At 43.7% G+C, this 20,500-nt stretch overlaps 1 protein-coding gene across 1 annotated transcript in view; it reads right to left on the bottom strand.

Annotated features, from left to right (window-relative positions):
- Positions 1-274: 274 nt before the first annotated feature.
- Positions 275-20,500, bottom strand: part of notch3 (notch receptor 3) — a 33,695-nt gene continuing 13,469 nt past the window's right edge. The window contains exons 3-33 of the mRNA XM_046835367.1: positions 20,242-20,384; positions 19,526-19,861; positions 18,299-18,421; positions 17,985-18,218; positions 17,744-17,899; positions 17,151-17,336; positions 16,041-16,154; positions 14,461-14,574; positions 11,920-12,153; positions 11,544-11,654; positions 11,239-11,431; positions 10,981-11,126; positions 10,439-10,666; positions 10,209-10,361; positions 9,866-10,094; positions 9,184-9,385; positions 8,918-9,074; positions 8,648-8,832; positions 8,433-8,565; positions 8,093-8,347; positions 7,903-8,015; positions 7,299-7,828; positions 6,502-6,819; positions 6,265-6,416; positions 5,943-6,165; positions 5,766-5,856; positions 5,009-5,177; positions 4,575-4,879; positions 4,222-4,369; positions 3,964-4,061; positions 275-3,858 (exon numbers count right to left, since the gene is read on the bottom strand). Of these exons, the coding sequence (XP_046691323.1) occupies positions 2,425-3,858; positions 3,964-4,061; positions 4,222-4,369; positions 4,575-4,879; positions 5,009-5,177; positions 5,766-5,856; positions 5,943-6,165; positions 6,265-6,416; positions 6,502-6,819; positions 7,299-7,828; positions 7,903-8,015; positions 8,093-8,347; positions 8,433-8,565; positions 8,648-8,832; positions 8,918-9,074; positions 9,184-9,385; positions 9,866-10,094; positions 10,209-10,361; positions 10,439-10,666; positions 10,981-11,126; positions 11,239-11,431; positions 11,544-11,654; positions 11,920-12,153; positions 14,461-14,574; positions 16,041-16,154; positions 17,151-17,336; positions 17,744-17,899; positions 17,985-18,218; positions 18,299-18,421; positions 19,526-19,861; positions 20,242-20,384 (7,213 nt within the window). The 3' untranslated portion in view covers positions 275-2,424. The remainder of the gene's footprint in view (positions 3,859-3,963; positions 4,062-4,221; positions 4,370-4,574; positions 4,880-5,008; positions 5,178-5,765; positions 5,857-5,942; positions 6,166-6,264; positions 6,417-6,501; positions 6,820-7,298; positions 7,829-7,902; positions 8,016-8,092; positions 8,348-8,432; positions 8,566-8,647; positions 8,833-8,917; positions 9,075-9,183; positions 9,386-9,865; positions 10,095-10,208; positions 10,362-10,438; positions 10,667-10,980; positions 11,127-11,238; positions 11,432-11,543; positions 11,655-11,919; positions 12,154-14,460; positions 14,575-16,040; positions 16,155-17,150; positions 17,337-17,743; positions 17,900-17,984; positions 18,219-18,298; positions 18,422-19,525; positions 19,862-20,241; positions 20,385-20,500) is intronic.

Genomic DNA, 20,500 nt, shown 5'->3' on the forward strand with positions numbered 1-20,500 from the left:
TTTAGACTGTTGTTGTAACCTTTGACCAGCAGGTGGCACAAAATCTATTTTGCATAACCTCAGGTCAAGGTCCTTAAAAGGCCTAGCAAGTTCTGTGTCTTTAAGGCAAACTGTTTTAGTGCTTGGCCCCCTAATTATGTTAAAAACAACTTTAATTGTTGATTTATTTTTGTGGGTCACATTAAGTATAAATGCAACAAACAGTAAATTAAATGAAAGAAAGCAGTGGAGAAGTGTATTCATGTGAAAGCACAATAAGGACACGCAAAGGAAATGTAGTTCCCTACTGTTTTATTAGAAGTAACTTATTTTACAACTTTATGCCTGTAGAAAGAGACAGTGTTTATATACAATGATTTTTAAACTACTTTTAAACAAGTACAGAAATTAATAATAAACACAGAAAAATATCTATGGCTGTTCTAGTAATGTGAAGACAAATATATAATCAGTCACAATCCTCGGTTTAAAAAAAATGCTAATAGAAGGTACATTTACTTTGTCTTTTTTTAGTACATAATCATTTTTTTTAGAAACATTAGACTTCTCTTAAACCTAAACGCGATAACATATGTACAAAAGAAAAGCTGGAATTTCAAAATTTCCAGAGCGTTGAGGAAGACCTATTGGATAAAAAAAAAACATTTCAATGTTTACCACTTTTGTAAAAACAAAACGAACAAAAAAAAAGGTCCCAACAGATGTAATACATATATTCCCAAACCCACAAACACACTATTCATTCAGTGTTCAGTGAATCCAATGCGAATGCAAATATAATCCCACAGTTTTTTTTTTTTAATGAAACAAACATTCAGATTTGGTTATAAAAACTTTGAAGAACATCTAACCCGGACTGCTATAGCCATATGCTGTGGGAAGAGAAAGGGGTGGGATGTTACAGAGAAATAAGCGCCATTACCTGCATCAGACAGCAGGGGGCAGCACTACATAGCAGCGTTCACTCCACTGGCGCATTTAGGCCACGCAAGTCAGGCGCCATCCTCCAGGCCGCTTGGGTGGAGGCTGCTAGAGATGCAGACTACACTGCATGCTATATAACACCTCCCTGAGGAGTGACAGAGCACTAGCAGCCCAATTGCCACCACTTCAGACCTTCACACACCCCTGATTCACACATGCACGAGTTCAGATTACTAACATGACACGATAACCACAAATATGGTCGAACTGTAAAATAATTAACCAACAGGACCAAAAAAAAAAAAAGAAATGTAAAAAGGACCAGGGGTCAGAAGATAACTGAGAAAGTTCTTTCTTCTGGTCGAGTTAAGAAGCTGGAATTGTGTGAAATGAAGGGCTCTTGCTGGCAGTGATATAGAGGTGTCACTGTAAAGCGACAGGAAGCAGCAGCCTATAAAAACACAGCTTATCACATCATGGTGATGTTCCATAGGTAACCAAGGTTATAACATACAGAATAAAAGAAAACATGAAAAACATCAAATAAATTTATACAACCCCAAAGAAAAGAGACCCACACAGCCTAAAAGAGCAGCCAGTGAGTTGATACCTGACCTTTGAACAAAGGCTTAAGGAAGGAATGAAAAATTGGGCCCTTGGTGGGCTTGGCTATCAAAATAAACACTTGAATGCTGGTGTAATTTACTATATGCAATAAAATTCCCCAACAGCAGCCATCAATTTAAATCTTACACGCTCGGCCTTAGAAGTGCTTCAGAAATGCCTTTCGACATTATTGCCCCACATAGATAGATAGAAAGATAAGATAGATAGATCCTACGGAATGTATCGGTTCACTGTAGGTCAGTTCATCAGATTAAAATATTTCACTAACTTAAAACAATTTCAACATGGCTAGGTAATCTGTGATGCCAATTTAGTGGAGTAACACTGGCCTAAATAAATAATACCACATAAAAGAGGTGCTGTGTCCAGCTCTTTCTGTCTGTGACTTCAATGGTGAAAAGGATGAAAGAACTGCATCACAAGCCTCTGTACAAGGAGTGTAACCGCTATCAGAAGTGGAGACAGACAGAGCGAGAGGACACCCACAAGGCAGTTTTAGAGGAATGCATTGAGACAATAAATAAAAAAAAGGATTTTTTTCCTTCAAATTTTCTCTTAATCTACTTTTTAAAAAGTTTGTTAGTGGCAGGAAAAGCATCCCCAAGTCTTTGAAATGAAAGACATGGTTTTTCTTCTTCATATACTTTTTTTTAATAATAAAAAAACGCACACAAGTCCATCTGTGACAGAACGTCTTACTTCATTAAATTGTCTTTTCTTTTTAAGACAACACAATTTTCCCTTTACTCGTTTTCTCTGCAGACGACACCTGGCAGACTGTCCAATCATCAAACGCCAAGTCAATCCTCATCCAATTAAAATTTTGGAAACGGGCTGACATTTAAAAAAAAGAAACACTCCTGGAAGTTCTGCTCACGCGAAAACCTGCATCTTTCCACTGGCTTCGGAAGTGTGAGGAATTTGGGTGTGGGAAGAGGCAGGGGCGGAGACTGTCGGACTTGGGGTGGAGTCAGACCAATCGGAAACGCAGTGAGGGGAGGGGCTGGACCATGGCTCTGGAGACTCGGGGGATGGGGTCAGGTAGGGGTGCTCGTTGGGCACGTGCAGGTAATGCTTGGGTGTGGCGTCAATGGTGGAGGTGTAGCTGCGTTGGGAAGGAGGAGTGGGGTAATCCTCCAATCCTGCACTGGCAGTGCTGCTACCGACCTGCACTGGGGGAGCCTGGGAGACCTGCGGAGGTGCAGCCTGGCTCTGTGGGACTGCAGGTGTTTGAGGTGGCTGCTGCTGAGGCTGCTGGGATTGTGCCTGACTCTGCTGGGTTTGCTGGTAGAAAGGCTGAGGAGCCTGTGGAGTTGGAGGCGTCGAGGCACCCAAGCTTGTCAGGGCCTGCTGGTTGGAAAGGCTGTGAGCATGGAGCTGCTGTTGTTGCTGTTCTGCAATTGAAGGCAACTTGACAGGGCTGATGGTGGGTGTACTGGAGACTGGCGTAGGCTGTAACATGGGCTGCTGGGAGTTACGGAAAACCTGCTGCTGGTGCATGAGTACAGCGGCAGGCTGCATAGCACCGGGTGTCCCCGGGTGCACCATGCTCACCATAGGCTGGGTGCACTGTGGTGTTTGTGGGGCACGGCTGTGCCAGTCAAATGGCACGCTCACGGGGCTTACCATGCCCATGCCCAAGTTCATCTGGCCAGGGTTGAGAGTATAGGTGTGGGTAGCTTGACTCAGCTCATTCAAACCGGCTAAGGAAACTGTAAAAGGACCACCAGCATCCATCATACCACTGTGCACCATTGGAGTACTGGGTACCGAGTGGAAGATCCCTGGAGAGGGCATAGCAGCTGGCGAAGCTGGGTTAGTGATATAGCCTGCGTTACTGGCACCACCACGTGGTGAGTCCAGCGAATCCACAGGTGACAGGGTCACTGAACTGTCTAACAGTGCACTCTGCATATCAAGCGTCAACTTCTTGTTCCGTGCCTTCGCCGCATCCTTTAGACTGATGCCGTGTTGTCCGCCTATCCCTTTGGCGCCTGGCCGGCGGTTCTTCTTGCCCTGCGGCGTGTTCTTCAGACTGGGTAGGAAGCTGCCGGGTGGACACATGAGTGGTGAGAGAGCATGGCTGCCTCCTAGGTGATGTCCTGCTCCGCCGTGGCTCTGCGGGCTGCGCACTGTGTTGTATTCATCCAGTAGCTGCACAATGTCATGGTGCATGCGCTCCTGAGCGATGTCGCGAGGCAGCCGGTCCATGTGGTCTGTAATCTCACGGTTGGCGAAGTGGGCCAACAACACCTTTACAGCCTCACAGCTGCCCTCCCTGGCAGCCAAGAAGAGTGGCGTCTCCTCCTGAAAAGCAATTGCAGATCATAGTTGAGGAGTTTTGTCAAATATGTAAAATATGGGAATAATAAAACACGTAATTTCGGCTGAAGTGATCACAGAACTTTTTACCTTAAGGTCTTGCATGTCTTTGTTGGCACCATTCTTCAGCAAAGCGATCGTTGCTTCAACATTGTTCACAGCTGCGGCCCAGTGCAATGCAGATTTACCTAGATGAGGATATGAACAGGACCATTAACATTCCACTCCTGATGCTGTCAAATGCTCATAAAAATATCTAAAAAGTGTTTTTTTTTACACTATATTGAAATAATTACAAAAATAATTATTCCAAAATAGGTGTATGTGGGTGTTTGTAAAAAAACTTACCAATCTCGTCAACAGCGTTAACATCAGCGTGGCAGGTGATCAGCTCCTCCACCATGCCCTCCACCGCTAACCGAGCGGCCAGGATTAGAGCTGTGGAGCCGTCGTACATGCGCGCATCCAAATCTGTCGCCCGTGTCCTGATCAAAATCTGACAAAGAAAAATGACTGCATTACATTCTGCATTTTTCTGTAATCATTGACGAACCTTCTATAAACTCTGTAATCTTTGAAAAAAATATTTTTTGTGCATTAAATATATACTGAAAATCAAAGGGTCAGCTCCCCTAAACCCCCCCTAAACCACATCTAAACACAATCCAAAAAGGCAACATATCATTAGCAAACTGCTCTACCTGGAAGACCCCCTGAGCATCAGCAGCCACAGCAGCATGTAGTGGTGTGCGACCCGTGTTGTCCTGTGCGTTGGCATCGGCTCCGGCATCCAGCAGGCGTTTGGCAGCATCGGCGCGAGCATAGCGGGCAGCCAGGTGAAGAGCTGTTTCTCCAGTCCGGTCGGTCTGAGCACCCAGTGATGCCCCTTGGTAGATAAGGTCTGATATGATGTTAGCTGATGACTCCTCTGAGTCATCTTCCTCTGCCACTTCCTGCTCAAGTCCTCCACCGCAGAATGAAGCCAGCATCAGTGGAGTAAAGCCATCTACGGAAACGCGCATGGGTTAGATATTCTATTTCAGGATAAATATTAAATATTGAAATGAAAAAAAAAAATGTATACAATAAACCACGTGTGTAGGTTCTATTCATAAACCAGAGACTGTTTCTGTACCTGGCCCTCGCACATTGACATCCATGCAGTCACCATCAAATTCACCCTGGGGAGGTGTGAGGGCCATGGACGGTGGCATGCGGATGTCTGCCGCCGCTAGGTGATGCTGCGTCCACTGCCTGCTGTCCACAGCGTCCTCGCTGTCTGAGAGAATACTCGGCTCCTCCACCTGTGGTGCACACACACACACATGGAGTCTCATGTTAGACCCCTGAAACCTTTGTTTTATGCTGTCTAAGCATCATATAGAAAGCATCTGCACATCTTGCTTTTCTTGAAATGTTTTATCATTTTAGTAATGATATTTCCAAGCAGTGTTACTACACCTAGTTCCTTGTTGGAAAATTGCATTGCTCAACTGAGCCTCTTATTCACTACACACTTACTACATCAGGTCTAGCATATGTTTTTTTGTATATTTTTTTTTACTGTAGAACGGATAATATTTGTATATATTAAATATTTGATTAGGTTAGAATGTCATTAATTGCATGCCTTTATTCAAAACTCAAAGATGTTCAAAAACAGGATTTGCATGATATATGTTACGTAAACAGGAAGACAAGTAGAACATGGGATACTAAAAATGTGATTCTTGGTTTTAATAATTACATTTCTAAATATAAGCTCTAAAGATCTAAATATAATTATATTTCAAACTGTATTAACTATAAAGTAATCTGAGCTTTCAGGTATTTTTAAATATTGGAAACGCTGTTTGTCTTTTCTCTCACTGTGGTAGAAAACAAGAAATCACCTTCAGTCTCTTGGCCTCAGGACAGTCTGTGTCTATCCATTGGTCACTGTGGTCTCCTAATAAGGACTCTTCGACAGTCTTTGGCATGTGCCTGATGGACAAAGCGGACCTCATTAACTTCTATCTGGTAACATTTTAAAAAAGCAGTACTGATTTTAGAGTGGATAATGCACTCACTTCATGCCCAGAGCATCCTGTCCCACAGGTTCTCTGCGGTTCTTGTTACTGCTCGTGTCCTTCTTAAGGAAGAAGCCTTCGGGGAACCAGAGTGTGCTGTGTTCACGTTTGCGTCTGGCAATCAGCATTCCCACCACCACAATTACCATCAGGAAGAGTGCCGCAACGCCTATTAGAAGCAGCTGGCCCCATTCAGGCACAGGTTCGTCAGTTATACGTTCACCTGAGAGACAAACGAAAATAATTAGGAACTCGCTAACAAGAAGCATATTTTTTGAATAATAATTTTTTTTTTAAATGAACATGAACAGGTAGTACTCACTGCGGACTTCTTTCAGTGGATAAGGGAATTTTCCAAGCATTTGCTGAGCAGAAAGAGCTCCCAGGTAATCTGCTGCACTTTCGGCTGTGGGGAAACAGTTATCTGAGTCCTGGGAGCACAACCGGTTATCGATTTCCAGGTACACGATTGATCTGCACAAAAAAAGCACGCCCCATTAATGAAACAAGGCAAATGAAAAACAGTGAAACCATGTGAGTTTTGTGTTAAAGCACTCACCCAATAACCTCGTTATGGGGCTGCAGCTCACGCTTGACTCGCCGGGTGTAAGGCTTGATCATGGCCTCTCCGTTGTGGTCAAGTCGGAAGCGGAGGGATGTACGCAGGATGCTGCTGAGCTTCTGCAGGAAAGCTGTGCCCGTGCGGAGCAGCTCGTCAGGTGGCAAGAGGACCACGATCACCAGCACACCTTCTGCCAAATGTTCTGGCACTGTTCTAGCGCAGTCCAAACCATCCCAGCCACACTCTTCGTTATTACAGCCCTGATCACAACGGCCATCGGCGTAGTGGTCCATACAGTACGTCTCATAGATGGGACTGGGGTAAAGACACAACAAAAATTTAAAAACCTGGAGTTTTTTGGCTTTAAACCTACATCTGGGACTGGAAAGAAATAAAATCTCATTTCCATTCCCTGTAACAGTATAAAGGAAAGTATCTCATTTAGTACTTATTTAGTTGATAGACATTATTTGAATGCATGCAACACAATTTTTTCCATAGAACTATAACTTTTTCTTTTAAATTTTGAATGATGGAACACAAAATAGGTCCATGGCGTCATTCATAGGCCGAATGGTTTTTGAATTTGAGGTTTGGATTACCTCCATTCAGTTGAAAAAACATTTAAATAATAACTATAACAATAATGACTAGATATTATATAACTTTGATAATGGTACATTGTGATTTCTTCTGCTGTAACTAAAAATCCCAGACCTTTTGTCTATGCTTCATGGCCGACTGGGAGCTCAAGGACTCTACTTTAGGAAATAATACAAAGGACAGATTCTTACTTGCAGACTTTCTCTTTGCTCCTGCAGTCGAAATTGTCATAAAGGCATTCAGGCGTGTTGCATGTGTTATCGCACTGACTGTTGTTGAAGACACGCCAACATTGTGGGTCAGTACAGTGTGCCCATGGGTTTACGGCCAAAGAGCAGTCTCCACCGTCCCAGTGGCAAGCAAACGAGTTGCATTCCTTGTCACATACATCGTCTTTGGCCTTGCCATAGCAGTCAGGCAGCGGGCAGATGGGCTTCAGCAGCTCTGGCATTATAGATTCCTGTTCGCAGCGTTTTCCTCGCCAGCCTGGAAGGCACTGGCAGCTGAAGTAGGGGAAGGAAGCCTCTTCTCTGCATGTTCCACCATTGCGACATGGCTTGGACAAGCAACTCTCAGATGCACGCTCCTGGCATTGTGTGCCTGCATAGCCTTGCAGACACGAGCAGCGGGCACCACGCTGTGTCTGGGTGCAGCTCCCGCCATTATAGCAGGAGAGCTCACGGCAGGACATGCTGCGTTCACAGTTTAAGCCAGTGTAGCCCTGAAAATATGAAAAGGGTTCAAAGACCAATTCTTGTGACTATGTGGTGGAATAGGAAAAGGATTGATACTTACAAGCTGACAGGTGCAACTGTATAATACAGGAGAGCTGCTGGACGCTGAGCATACGCCGCCATTTTTACAAGGCTGGGAATCGCACACGCCGAACCTGTTTTGACACCCTTGACCTAAAAAAGCATACTTGTTGAAATCTGGCCACACCTTTACTACACCCATTTATGACATTGATCATATCCTGTCTTACCTGTGAAACCAGGCTTGCAGATGCACTGGTAATCATTTGGCAGCTGTATGCAATCAAGGCTGTTAGCCTGGTTGCAGGGGTTCGAGCGGCACTCGTTAATGTCTCCCTCGCATCGCTCTCCGGTGAACCCAGGAGGACAGTTACAGCGGTATCCACCCACCCGGTCAACACAGGTGCCATTGTTCTGGCACTTCGATGTGCCACGGGGCCATGTTGGCATAGCACAGTCGTCCTCGTTTATCTCACACAAGACACCTGGGTACAAAGGATATAACTTTAGTATGGGCACTGGAGTAGTAACTGAGTGGGATGCAAAACTAGCACATGATTTTAGACATACCCCGTGTGCCAGGAGGGCAGGAGCAGATGTAGTGGCCCACCAGGTCAATGCAGGTTCCTCCATTCTGACACGGGAAAGAATGGCACTCGTTCATCTCCCTCTCGCAGTTCTGTCCGTCATACCCTGGCAAACACTAATATAAGGGAATAGAGTGAGTGAGTAAAATACAAATTAGTCAGGAGTGGCATTTGAAGCCATTTATTCAAGCTACTCACATCACAAGTGTATCCTCCCACATAGCCCCTGCAGGTGGCACCATTGAGGCAGGGTTTGTCCTCACAGTGGTCTACCTGACTCTCACAGTAGCTGCCTGTGTAATCAAGGGGGCACTTGCAGTAGTGTGTGTTCCCTATGTTGACACAGTGACCACCGTGGTCGCAGAGATCATCTGTCTGAAGACCTGAAAAATTACCAAATGGTAAACTTGCAGTTTATGCATTGAAGTAATGAAGGCATGTGTACATTTGATGTGCGTTAACTTGTACCTCTTTGGCGAGCTGCCACCTCACAGGAAACTCCTGGGATGTCACAGTAGCGTCCGGACCAGCTTCCCACACAGTCGCAGGTGAACGAGCCATCTTTGGGTCTGCACCGGCCACCGTTCTGGCATGGGTTTGAGCGCCGACACCAGTCTACGGGCATCTGTACATTAAGCATTAAAACACCTTTTTAGAAGTAGAAGTTATATGTAAGGATGTTTTAGGTTGTAGTTAGTTTTCTCTTCTGCGGTCGGTTTGTAGCATGTGTATACCTGACAGCGGTTGCCAGTGTATCCTTTGGGGCAGGAGCAGTGAAATGTCTTCACACCATCGTGACACACTCCTCCATTAAGGCAAGGTTGTGAGTCGCATTCATTCACCTCGTACTGGCAGTGGTCGCCCGTGAATCCCGAGCGGCAGGTGCAGGAAAAGCCATTGATCTTGTCCACACACGTTCCACCATTAAAGCAAGAGCTAAAGGACATACATAAAGCTGAGAATCAGAACTCTTGCCTTCCTTCTTGTTTACTCTTGTTCATGAGATTTAAAATCTGCAGTGGGTACATGCTTTCATATACACCGAATGGGCATAACATTATGGCCTTATAACATTATGACTGGTAAAGTGAATAACACTGATTATCTCTTCATCATGGCACCTGTTAATGGGTGGCATATATTAGGCAGCAAACTATCTCTCAAAAGTGGTCCAAGAAAGGAACAGTGGTGAACCGGCAACAGGGTCATGGGTCCAATCTAACAGACAAGCTCCTGTAGCTTAAATTGCTGAAGAAGTTGATGCTGTTAATGATCCAGAGGTTAGAACTGTTTTGGCAGCAAAATGGGGACCACCACAATATTAGGCAGGTGGTCATAATTTTATGCCGGATTGGTGGCCATAAAGTTATGCCTGACTAAACTAATATAATATAATATTAGAGATGCTCATCTTACCTCTCTGTGCACTCAGGTATGTTGGTTTCACAGTGGAGGCCGGTGAAACCTGGCTTGCAGCTGCAAGTGTAACTGTTGACATAGTCAGTACACGTGCCTCCGTTCTTGCAGGGGGAGCTCTGGCACTCATTCACCTCGATGGCGCACCGAGGCCCTGTGAAGCCAGGCAGGCAGGTGCAGTAGAAGGTGTTAATTCGGTCCATACAGGAACCTCCGCTTAGACATGGATCTGTGGATAGACAGAAAGAAATTACTACTGCTGAAACTACTGCTGCAACCAAACAAAACTACTAATCTGCATAAAGAATGTTCCTCTGATATCTTGTGGGTATCGATTACTCACTAGGAAGGCAGTCATTGATGTCAGTTTCACAGTTAGATCCTGTGTAGCCGTTACGGCATGAGCATACATATCCGCCAGGCGTGTTGGTACAGGTGCCTCTATTCTTGCACGGGTTAGCGATGCACTCGTTTGTGTCAATGGTGCACAGCTGGCCTGTGGAGAGAAGACATGAATAAGTAAAGCTTGTGCAGGAAAATAACTCTGACATAATAATTGCTCATCAGGCTTACCTTGCCATCCAGGTGGGCATGTGCACTTAAAGCCAAGGTAGTCCCGGGAGTGAATGCATGCAGCATTATTTGCACACGGGTTGGGCGAGCATGGCTCTTCAGCACAGGTGGGTCCTCTGTAGGGCGGTTCGCACCGACAGGTGAAACTTGCTACTCCATCTACACAAGTGCCGTGATTCAGGCAGGGACTGGATGCACACTCATTTATGTTTTCCTGACACAGATTACCTGTTGAGGAATAAGTGTGATGAGGGAGTTAGTGGAAACATCCATGTTCATGTTATGCATTTGTCCAGCAGGAGGCGATATGGCTCAGATTTTCAGGACTGTCACAACGAGACATTTTAATCCCCTAGAAGTAATGGGATTCACACAGGCTCCTATGGGCCTTTTGTATTTACAAAGCAGGCTGTCTGATTCGGGAGTTTCTTGGAAGACAACCATTTAATAAGTTATTACGTCAAGAAAAGAAAGCTTATTTGAAAAAAGTAGGAAAATAAGCTTCTGTTTCTTCTTGATTTTTTTTAGATCTGCACACTCACCTCTGAAGCCCTGACGACATTTACAGGTAAAACCGTTGAGCTGGTCAATGCAGGTGCCAGCGTTCTGACACGGGCTGGGCAGGCAATCGTTACGGTCCAGATCGCAATTCTTACCCGTCCACCCGGGATCACAATCACAGCGATACCTGCAGGATACACCGCAAAAGTAACATTCAGTGTCGCATTAACCCTTAGCATAACAAGCTGTAATACACAATGTTATAAGCTGGATACAAAGATAAATAAGATGGTCTGTACCCGTTGGGATCTTCTCTACATGTTCCATGCACACACGGACTGTTGCTGCACACGTCTACATGAGAGTAGCAGAATGGCTCGTGGAAACCAGCAGGACATAGACAACGGAACCCGTTCTCCTCATCCACGCAGGTGCCTCCATTGCGGCAAGGGTTTGACGAGCACTCGTCCACCTCCATGTTACACTTTGGACCTAACGGGTGAGAAACAGAAAGAGTTCTGGTTGTTATATTGCAATATTAGGATATTAGAATTTAGATGAAATTAGAAGAAGTTTAAGAGATTAGAAATCATGGGAAACATACCGGTGAATCCAGGTTTGCACGTACAATCGTAACGATTTATGCCGTCTTTGCAGATGCCGTAGTCACATGGGTTGCTGGCGCAGTCATCAAAGTTGATTTCACAATTGGTGCCTGCATGCAAATATGGTTATGTAATATTGTTTACAACACAGATAGCTTGAGTAAAAACGGCTGATTAATGCTCATTAATAAGAATGACATGAAGTGTTTTTGCTCCTTCAAACCCGAATAAAATTAAAACAACTTTTTATTCAGGGTGTCTACAGGTATGCAAATTCCAGTACATTATCAACGCTGTCTCTAAGCCAATCTAAAAAATCTGAATGTTTCAACTTCAGATATGAGTGACTTCAGATATGAGATACTTTGCACCAACCTGAGGTTCCATGCTGGCACTGGCAAATGTATTTGTTGACCAGGTCCACGCACTTGCCACCGTTCTGACAGGGGTTACTGTGGCACTCATTAAGCTGGTTCTCACACCGGTAGCCTGTGTAGCCTGGCACGCAGTTACAGGTATAGCTGGCGATGCCATCGATGCAGGTGCCATGATGGCAAGGGTCGGGCTGGCAGTTATCAATGTTGCTTTCGCAGAGTCTGCCCTCAAACCCTGGGAATGTAAGACAGATATTTCCAGCTGTCAGTCTAGACAGTAAACATGCTAGTAAACTGAAAGCAGTTACAAAAGTTTAGCTACTATACCAGTAAGGCAACCTTATTATTAACCTTATTAATGTTTCTATATATATATATATATATATATATATATATATATATATATATATATATATATATATATATATATATATTTTTTTAACAAAACACATATCAATTATATTGATATTAGGCTTAGTTCTAGTTCCAATCATTTTGGGTTAATTGTTTCTAGCTAGCTGAGATATAAACCATCAGACATCATTTATATTTATAATAATTATTTTCCTTTCCGCATTTAACTAGCTATCGTAATCATTTGCTAGTTTGGGTAAAGTTATATTAGATACTATTGTTACAGGTGACATATTTTGTCAATCTAACTAGCATTTATTCAGCTAAATCCTGCACGGTTTATTTGTTTTCCTATCTTAGCTTACATAAAGTCATTTTATAGACCTTGCTAGATTTCAAGACATGGCTTGAGAATTTAAACAGATTAGTTTTTTTAGCGTAGGAAGCTAAAAGACATTTGGTCAAGATTGCAAAAAGTAACATATGACTATGCTAACACTGCAGAGCATTCACTTGATTCCTAAAAAAATGTATGAAATGTATGCTTTATCCACGTCGAAGATATCAAGTTTTTGCATTTCAGCCATTTCTGGCTGTTTCTGGGCTTTGTGGCTGTACGTCAGGGTAGGTTTCTTCTGAGTTTTGTGGTGATTGGATGAGGCAACTCAGACGTGACCTCATCTTAAGCATTTCTATGGGACGAGCTGTCTTAGATTCCCTTTTCTTGCAATACTACTGTGTTTTCACGCGCTGCCTCAGCAATTCAGCCGTTGCTATTCACAGTTTGGTCTACAGTGTGAAGACTTCCTTTCTTTCAGCCGTCTCTTTACTTCTTTCCCAGATTCTTCTTCTTCGTTTTTTTTTTTTTACTCCAAGAACTCAATCCTTTTCCTCATTCTCTGTATGTTTTTACCCCCCTTTTTTCCTCAAAAAAGTTCTTTTCTACTTTCCCCCCGTTTCCTTTTTTCTTTCTTTCTCACTCTGTCCGGTAAAAGGTCCTACAGTGCGGCGCCCGGGTTCCTGTGGTTTCCATGCCAACAGGTTGTCAGGCAGCGGCAAGAGCAAGGAGCCAAGGGCGAGAGACCGAGAGACCGACTGAGAGAGAGAGAGAGGGAGTCTTTCACAAGCTTCACAGAACTGCTTTTGTCCCAGAGAGCACAGCGACAATACCTTGCACCCCTGCTAACGGGACGATCCAGAACAGGAACACGAGCCAGCAGAATACCAAGCAGCTGCTATGCTTAGACAATATACATGTGGTCTATTTTATATTATAAATGAAATTCATATAGAAACTGTGTTAAATATCTAAAACAGTGTCTGCTACTAATAAAAGGAGTTAATGGGAAATAAGTACTCCATTGTCTTTTGAATCTTAATTAATAATTCTGTTTTCACACTGCATTCATTTTGTTCATTAAAACTGTGTAACAAAAAGCTTGTATAAGTTTGTAGACATTATTGTAAATGCATAATTCAAATTATTTCTGACTTTCTTTTCAGTATGCTCACTACATAAGGTACAAAATAGTGGATATTATATACTTATTGGATAATGTAATATATTGTCCCACCACACATTTTTTTATGTAATTAACAAAGTTAATAAAAATATAAAAACATTACATTATGATATACTGACCTTTCCTTTTTTATTCTAAGACTTGTGTTATAAGAATCCTATGTTTGGTAAGATTTCCAGTTGGGGACTTATGGTAAAATATTTGAATAGATTGAATTTGAATAGATAGATGATAGAAGCACTGATTTTTGTTTGCATTACTGTACAAATTCCACCACATTGAGGAGAGGATACAACCTAAGAAAATATTTTACAAAACTCCACATTCCTTCAGACGGACCTGAGTTTTTGTACAATGCCATACGGCATTGTGACGCTACGTTATTGTGGGGTGCAGATGAACAGATGTCGAGGTGAAGGCCGAGTGTAACCCCCATCCTTAGCAGCTGCTGGCCCTGAGTGACCCCGTGATCCCAGGGTGCATTGGGGGATGTGCAGGATTAAAAGCCTGCTGTCGGTCTGATCATGGGCGAATAATGTCTGACCTTGAGATCAGACTCAATATTATTGTCAGACACAGGGACACAGAACCAATATCAACCCAGCTACACTTGAGAATATGCCCGCACTCAGTACACAGAATTATATGCACACACAGCGGCTTACCTTCAGCACAGCGGCACTCGTAGCCATTGGGCCTGTCGATGCACTTGGCTCCATTCTGGCAGGGCGTACTGGCACACTCATCAATGTCGATCTGGCACATGGTGCCAGTGAAGCCTGAGACAGGCAAACACAGAGGTCAGAGGTCACAGTGAGGCAGAGAAGGACAAGTGTACATGCTACGCTGGGCTACAGAGGGCAGAGGTTCCTGGCCTAGGTCTCGAATGCCTGGACAATGCATGAATCACATGGTGTTGCACTGCAATGTTTTAAATTTAACAAAGTCTGTGTTTGGTTAAGAGTCTGGACAAGTAGTTGTCTGAAATGTGCATTTCCCCATCTGGAGGGGGTCAGTTTTACGTTACAATAACCCCAGATTCTTAAAATCTCTCCCAAACAACATGGAAACGTTCTCAGGTTAATTTATTTTTCAATATCCAAAACAGTTTTTTATAGATTTACAGGAAATATGTTTTAAATGTAAGACATTCCTAACTCTCTAAACCATAACAAAAATCTCTACATCTGGTTTCACATTGCCAAACATTTTAAAAGTATTATACTTCATACCTGTTAAAAGTTTCATTTAATTTTACCCAAACTTAACTAAAACATTTCTTGGGTCTGAGAATGCGCTATAACCTTTACACAGATTTTGGTACTGATCCAAATGCCTAGGCAAACCTTGATTGCCTGGAGACGACTCATAGTGCCGTTTTTTTCTATGTTAGCACAAGGCAAGACACCAAATCCACCTACTTTTGTTCCCTTCCTGCTCTCACATAGGCATTAAAAGTAACCAAATTGAAAGAGGCAGAATTTATGCACCGCCATATACTAATCGGCATCGCACCTCGAACAGTGTTTGCAGTGTGCTCACATATCTGCGGCAATCACTGGGCCGTTCCTAAGAATGGTGTGGCTGTGGATATGCACTGAGCTTTAATCATTTGCTGGCATTCGTAGGCTGGGAAAACAAGCGTGGGGTGAGTAAGTGCAACCTATAAGCTGGAGCCCCATGGAAATGTCCATTTTTGCATCTGCAGAATGCACCCATGTTGATTAACAGTGTTGTAATAGGATCTGTGGTGATGCTTAGGGCAGGAGGATAGAAAAAGGAAGGGGGGCACACTAGAATTGTTTTCTTCATGTGCCAGAACCCCCCCTCCATGCCCTAACCCAGCACTCACACAAACTCCACCAACTCAATAGCTAGATGGGGGGTGCAACGGGGGGTTGTCTGCCCCAGATGTAAATTGGGGACCTGGAAAAGAATCTCATTAGCAGGACTGCTGTTCCCCCCTTACCCCCTAAAAACCATAGAGCGAGAGAGGTGGAGAGACTGCCATCCCCTTCTTCTGTCCTATAGATGAGTGGGGGCAGAGAAGGGAGGAGGGGGGCACAATGGTGCCTTTGTTCCGGCATGCAGTCCTGCTGCCCCTGAAAGACTCGCTCTTATGAGTAATTACACAGAGCACCATCAGGCCGGCAGAAGACGCTCCATCAGTCTGATATTAATTGACTTATACGTTTTACAAGTGGCACTTTGGAAGACATTCGACACGTAAAGCTTGTTCTCTTACCTGGCTGACAGGTGCAGGTGAAACCGTTGACCAGATCTCTGCAAATGCCATCATTTACACATGGATTACTCTCGCACTCATCTATGTCCACCTCGCAGTGTGTGCCAGCATAGCCTGTCCATAAACAGAGACCAGAAAAGCCACATTACCCACACAGCCATAATTGCAGGATTTTAAAATTACATTACATCCACATCCAGACCTACAGGAGCCGTTTGAACACCTCATTTCATGCCTGTGCTAGCCTTCTCCTACACTCACTTGCAATGTGGTTTTAAGAGTTATGAGCAATTGGCTGTACACCTAGTGGCTTCTTTATTGAACCAAACCACTTTACAACGTCTTTGACCTGCTTCGGCCTCCATAAAAGTTATGTACTGTGGAAGCTGAAGCAGATCATAAACCTAGGAGGTTTGGAAAGCATGTTACATAATTATCCACATGATGCTTAGACGTACTGGGTTTTACAAACATGGACGTAGGAGAACCCAGTAGCAAGCACACAGAATCGGAACCAGCTGACAATAAGGAGGCAAGAGCGTAAGAGGTGTCTGTGGAAATGAAAGGTGGTTTTTTTTTTGGGAGAGGGGGTAAGTGATGGGGGTTGGGGGAAAAAGCGATGGGAAAAAGTTTGCTCTCTCTCAGTGTGCACGAGGGGCACAGAGAGAAGCACAGAGAGGCTCTATTGTTGCCGTTCATTCCCACCACTCCACTGCTCATTATCATGCAGCACACTCTCCTCCCCCCCTTGCTCTCTGCTAGCCCTATAGACCTCACACTCCCAGCCCTCATTTGTATATTTCTATAAAGACCACTAGATGAAGGTATTGACTGGGCAAGGGACTTTCAGCATGTCTGTGTCTACAGTTGTGTGTGCGTTTGTGTTGAACGCAAAAGTATCAGTCTTTTTTGGTATGACTTTTTACATTAGTGGCTAGAACATACGGTCAAAAGCCCCCAACAACCTGTTTCCCGAAAGAGGTTATGTAATACATGCTAAGCATTACTCATTATGCCCTTATGACTCTAGTGGCTGCTGACTGTACAGTGTTGTGACAGTGCAATATTACGCCTGCTCTGAAGCATGTGATGTGAAGTCGTTATTTGTACCAGGCATGCAGATACAGGAGAACTGGCCGATGCGGTCAAGGCAGGTGGCATCATTCTGACAGGGCATAGACAAGCACTCGTTGATGTCGATCTCGCAGCGAGGGCCGGTATAGCCACGGCCACACTGGCACTGGAATGATCCCTCTGTATTCACACACTTTCCAAAATGCTCGCATGGGTTGGCACCTGGAAACATTTTTTTTTGTATTGGTACATAAATATATATATGGTGAAAAGTTAAGCACAATTTTTTATTAACAAATCCAAAGCACAGTATATAGTAATAGGAATGTAAAAACATCCGTTATTCTGTCATTGTAGCTAGCTAAGTAAACCATAGTAGCCAAACTAGAATAACAGTAAAACTAAATTGCTAATCATTAACTAAGTGGTTCTGCATGTTTTAGGTAGTTCTATGTAGTTCTGCAGGTTCTACATTTAATGCTTTTAGGTCCTGCATGAAATTTTAAATCAGGCATAAGCATTTTGAAATGTGAAGTGTGTGTCACTTACTGCACCATTGTTGTTTACAAAAATTTCATTAATCTTCATGCAAATGAAGAACCAAATTAAATAGTAGAAGAGAAATGTACCGATGGAACATTCATCCATGTCTTGGTTACAAGCTCCACCAACGAAGCCAGCTGGGCATGTACAGATGGCACGGCCATTCAGAGGGTTGGTGTCACACACTGCACCTTCATTGCAGGGGTTACTGACACAGGCATCATCCAGGTGGCATAGCAGACCTGCAGTCCGAAAACAGAAAAGTTCAGAATGTGTGTGTATGTATATATGGGTGAAGCGTTTATATGCACATGTAGATATCCATACCAGTTTTGCCCACTGGACACTCGCAGAAGAAAGATGCTACACGGTCATGACATGTGGCTCCGTTAAAGCATACAGCAGTGGCGCAGTCGTCGATGTTCTCACTGCAGTCGTTGCCAGTCCAGCCGTTTACACACACACATGTATGGCCGCCATTGGTGTTAAAACATGTGCCACCATTGTGGCAGGCGTTCGGCTGCATTAAGCACTCATTTACATCCTCAGCACAGTACTGACCTAACAAAACAAACACACAGGGTTATGACAAGAGAAAAAAAAAAATCCCAGTTCTTTGAGGTGTATAGGGCATCAAATACCTGTCCACTCAGGTGGGCACTGGCAGTTGTAGGTGTTGACTCCATCTACACAAATCCCACCGTTCATGCACTTGTGGCCAGGACAGTCATCCACATTCACCTCACAGTTAAGGCCACCGAATCCTAGAAAAAGACGTTAATACATTACAATATAGGCTTCAGTGGTACTGGTAGCTGTCTAAATGTTAATCCACAGTTTTGTACTTAATTTTTCTTTCATTCCAGACTTATATTTTGGCCTTTCCGCAAATTTCATAGCTTCACCGAACATAATGACATCAATCCAGGGAAATGATCCTTTCAACACACTTAGCACTGTTTGACTTTATATTATACAAAAGTAGAAGGCTAATAATTTTTAATCCTATTATTAGGTGTCACTCAGAAGAGAACAAGTTTTTTTTTTGTCTGGTTCCTGTCAAGATTTCTTCCTCGTGTCTCTTTCCTACCATTGCCTCTGCCTTGCTCTTTAGGGATTTATTTCTAAATCCGGATTTCTGTAATGTTGCTTTGGGACCAAGGGCTGTACAATATAAAACTGCTAAATTAAAAACACGTCACTTTAATATAGTACAATATGCCAAATCCTTAAATTGCCTTTTGCAGTCATGTGTAACTCATCACTCCTTACAAATGTAAGCAGTCTTCGAGTACCATGGTATAATATATGTGACATTTTGCCTTCCGCTAGGTCATACCTTATAACTCTAATTCACTCTAGAGTCTAGAACGATGACTAGCCGGGACGTTAAAAGGTCTAGTGGGTGTTGGAGTGTTTACACTCTCTCCTGGCAGTTCCCACAGTAGCATCATGCTGGCCGGAGTGAGGGCCACCCTCCCTGCTGCGTTTGCTTGTTTTAGATTCGCTCACAGTTTCAATGACTTCCTCTCTGGCAAGGGCCATTTCCTGCCTGCTCCCTCGAGGGATTGCAAGAGGGTCATAAACTGAATTCCTCCCTGATGTCAAACAGCCCTGGTTCTCCTAACCCCCCCTACTCGCTCCTCTCTCTCTCGTTTCTCAAAGCTATTTATAGGAGGGAGACTTTTAACCTATGAGTTCTATAGTGGTGGCAAAGTTTGGGAAAAGTCGTCACAGGAACCCGGAGGCTAAGGATGTCCATAAGTGTGGGAATGTGGTCGTGTATATATATGTGTGTGTGTGTGTGTGTGTGTGTGTGTGTGTGTGTGTGTGTGTGTGTGTGTATGTGTGTGTTCATTTGTATGTACCTGGCAGGCAAGCGCATTCGTAAGTGTGGTCACCAGTTTGATGGCAGGTTCCCCCATTGAGGCACTGGGATGGCGCGCAGGGCTGAGTGAGCACCTCACACGTGCGCCCGCTGTAACCAGGAAGGCACTCGCAGCCAAACGAGCCATGTGTGTTTACACAGTTGCCTCCATTCAGGCACTTTCCTGACTTGCGGCACTCATCAATGTCATTGCGGCAGTTCTTGCCCTGATAGCCGGGTGGGCAGGAACAGTTGTAGTGGTTATTCCAATTGGTGCAGCGGGCACCGTTAGCACACGGGCTTGTGGCACAGGCATCGATCATAGAGCAATCTTGTCCTATGCATGCAAAATGAGACAGTGAGCTTTAATCACAGGGATAAAGGAATGATATTCACAAATTCTGGAGTAAGAAGACAAATAAACTAAAGAGCTAGATACAGAGGTGGATATTAAAAGAAGGGAGGTAATGGGGAAATATTTTAGAAACTCTTAAAGGGTATTGAAATCATGTTTTACAAGTTACTTTGGCAAATCCAAATTGAGGATAGAGATTTTGGAAGATATTTTACTCAAAACAGAAAATGGAAGCCTAAGGGACTGCAGTACGGATGCAATGGATAGAGCTTAGGTGCTTAAATATTGCATGTAAATCAAGAGTGGAATTCAGGACAGCATAAATGACTTGAACTTAAGCATACACTTTAATTTAGGTTTACCTCTAAAGCCTCTCTGGCAAACACAGGTATATTGTGGGATACTGTTCGCCACTTGACTTTTGCATGCAGCTCCATTTAGACATGGTGAGAGATGGCATGGGTCCAGGTGTTGGCACAGTGGTCCAATGTACCCGGGTCGGCACCTAAAGGATTAATTGTGAAGAATATGGAATAAAAATCAATAAGGAACTGAGAGAACTGGCATGGGAGCCAGCAGCATTTCTTAACGCAGACAGGAGCTCTAACCCTCAATGAAAGT

The sequence above is a fragment of the Silurus meridionalis genome, chromosome 22 (genome assembly GCF_014805685.1).
Source record: "Silurus meridionalis isolate SWU-2019-XX chromosome 22, ASM1480568v1, whole genome shotgun sequence".
NCBI lineage: Eukaryota > Metazoa > Chordata > Actinopteri > Siluriformes > Siluridae > Silurus > Silurus meridionalis.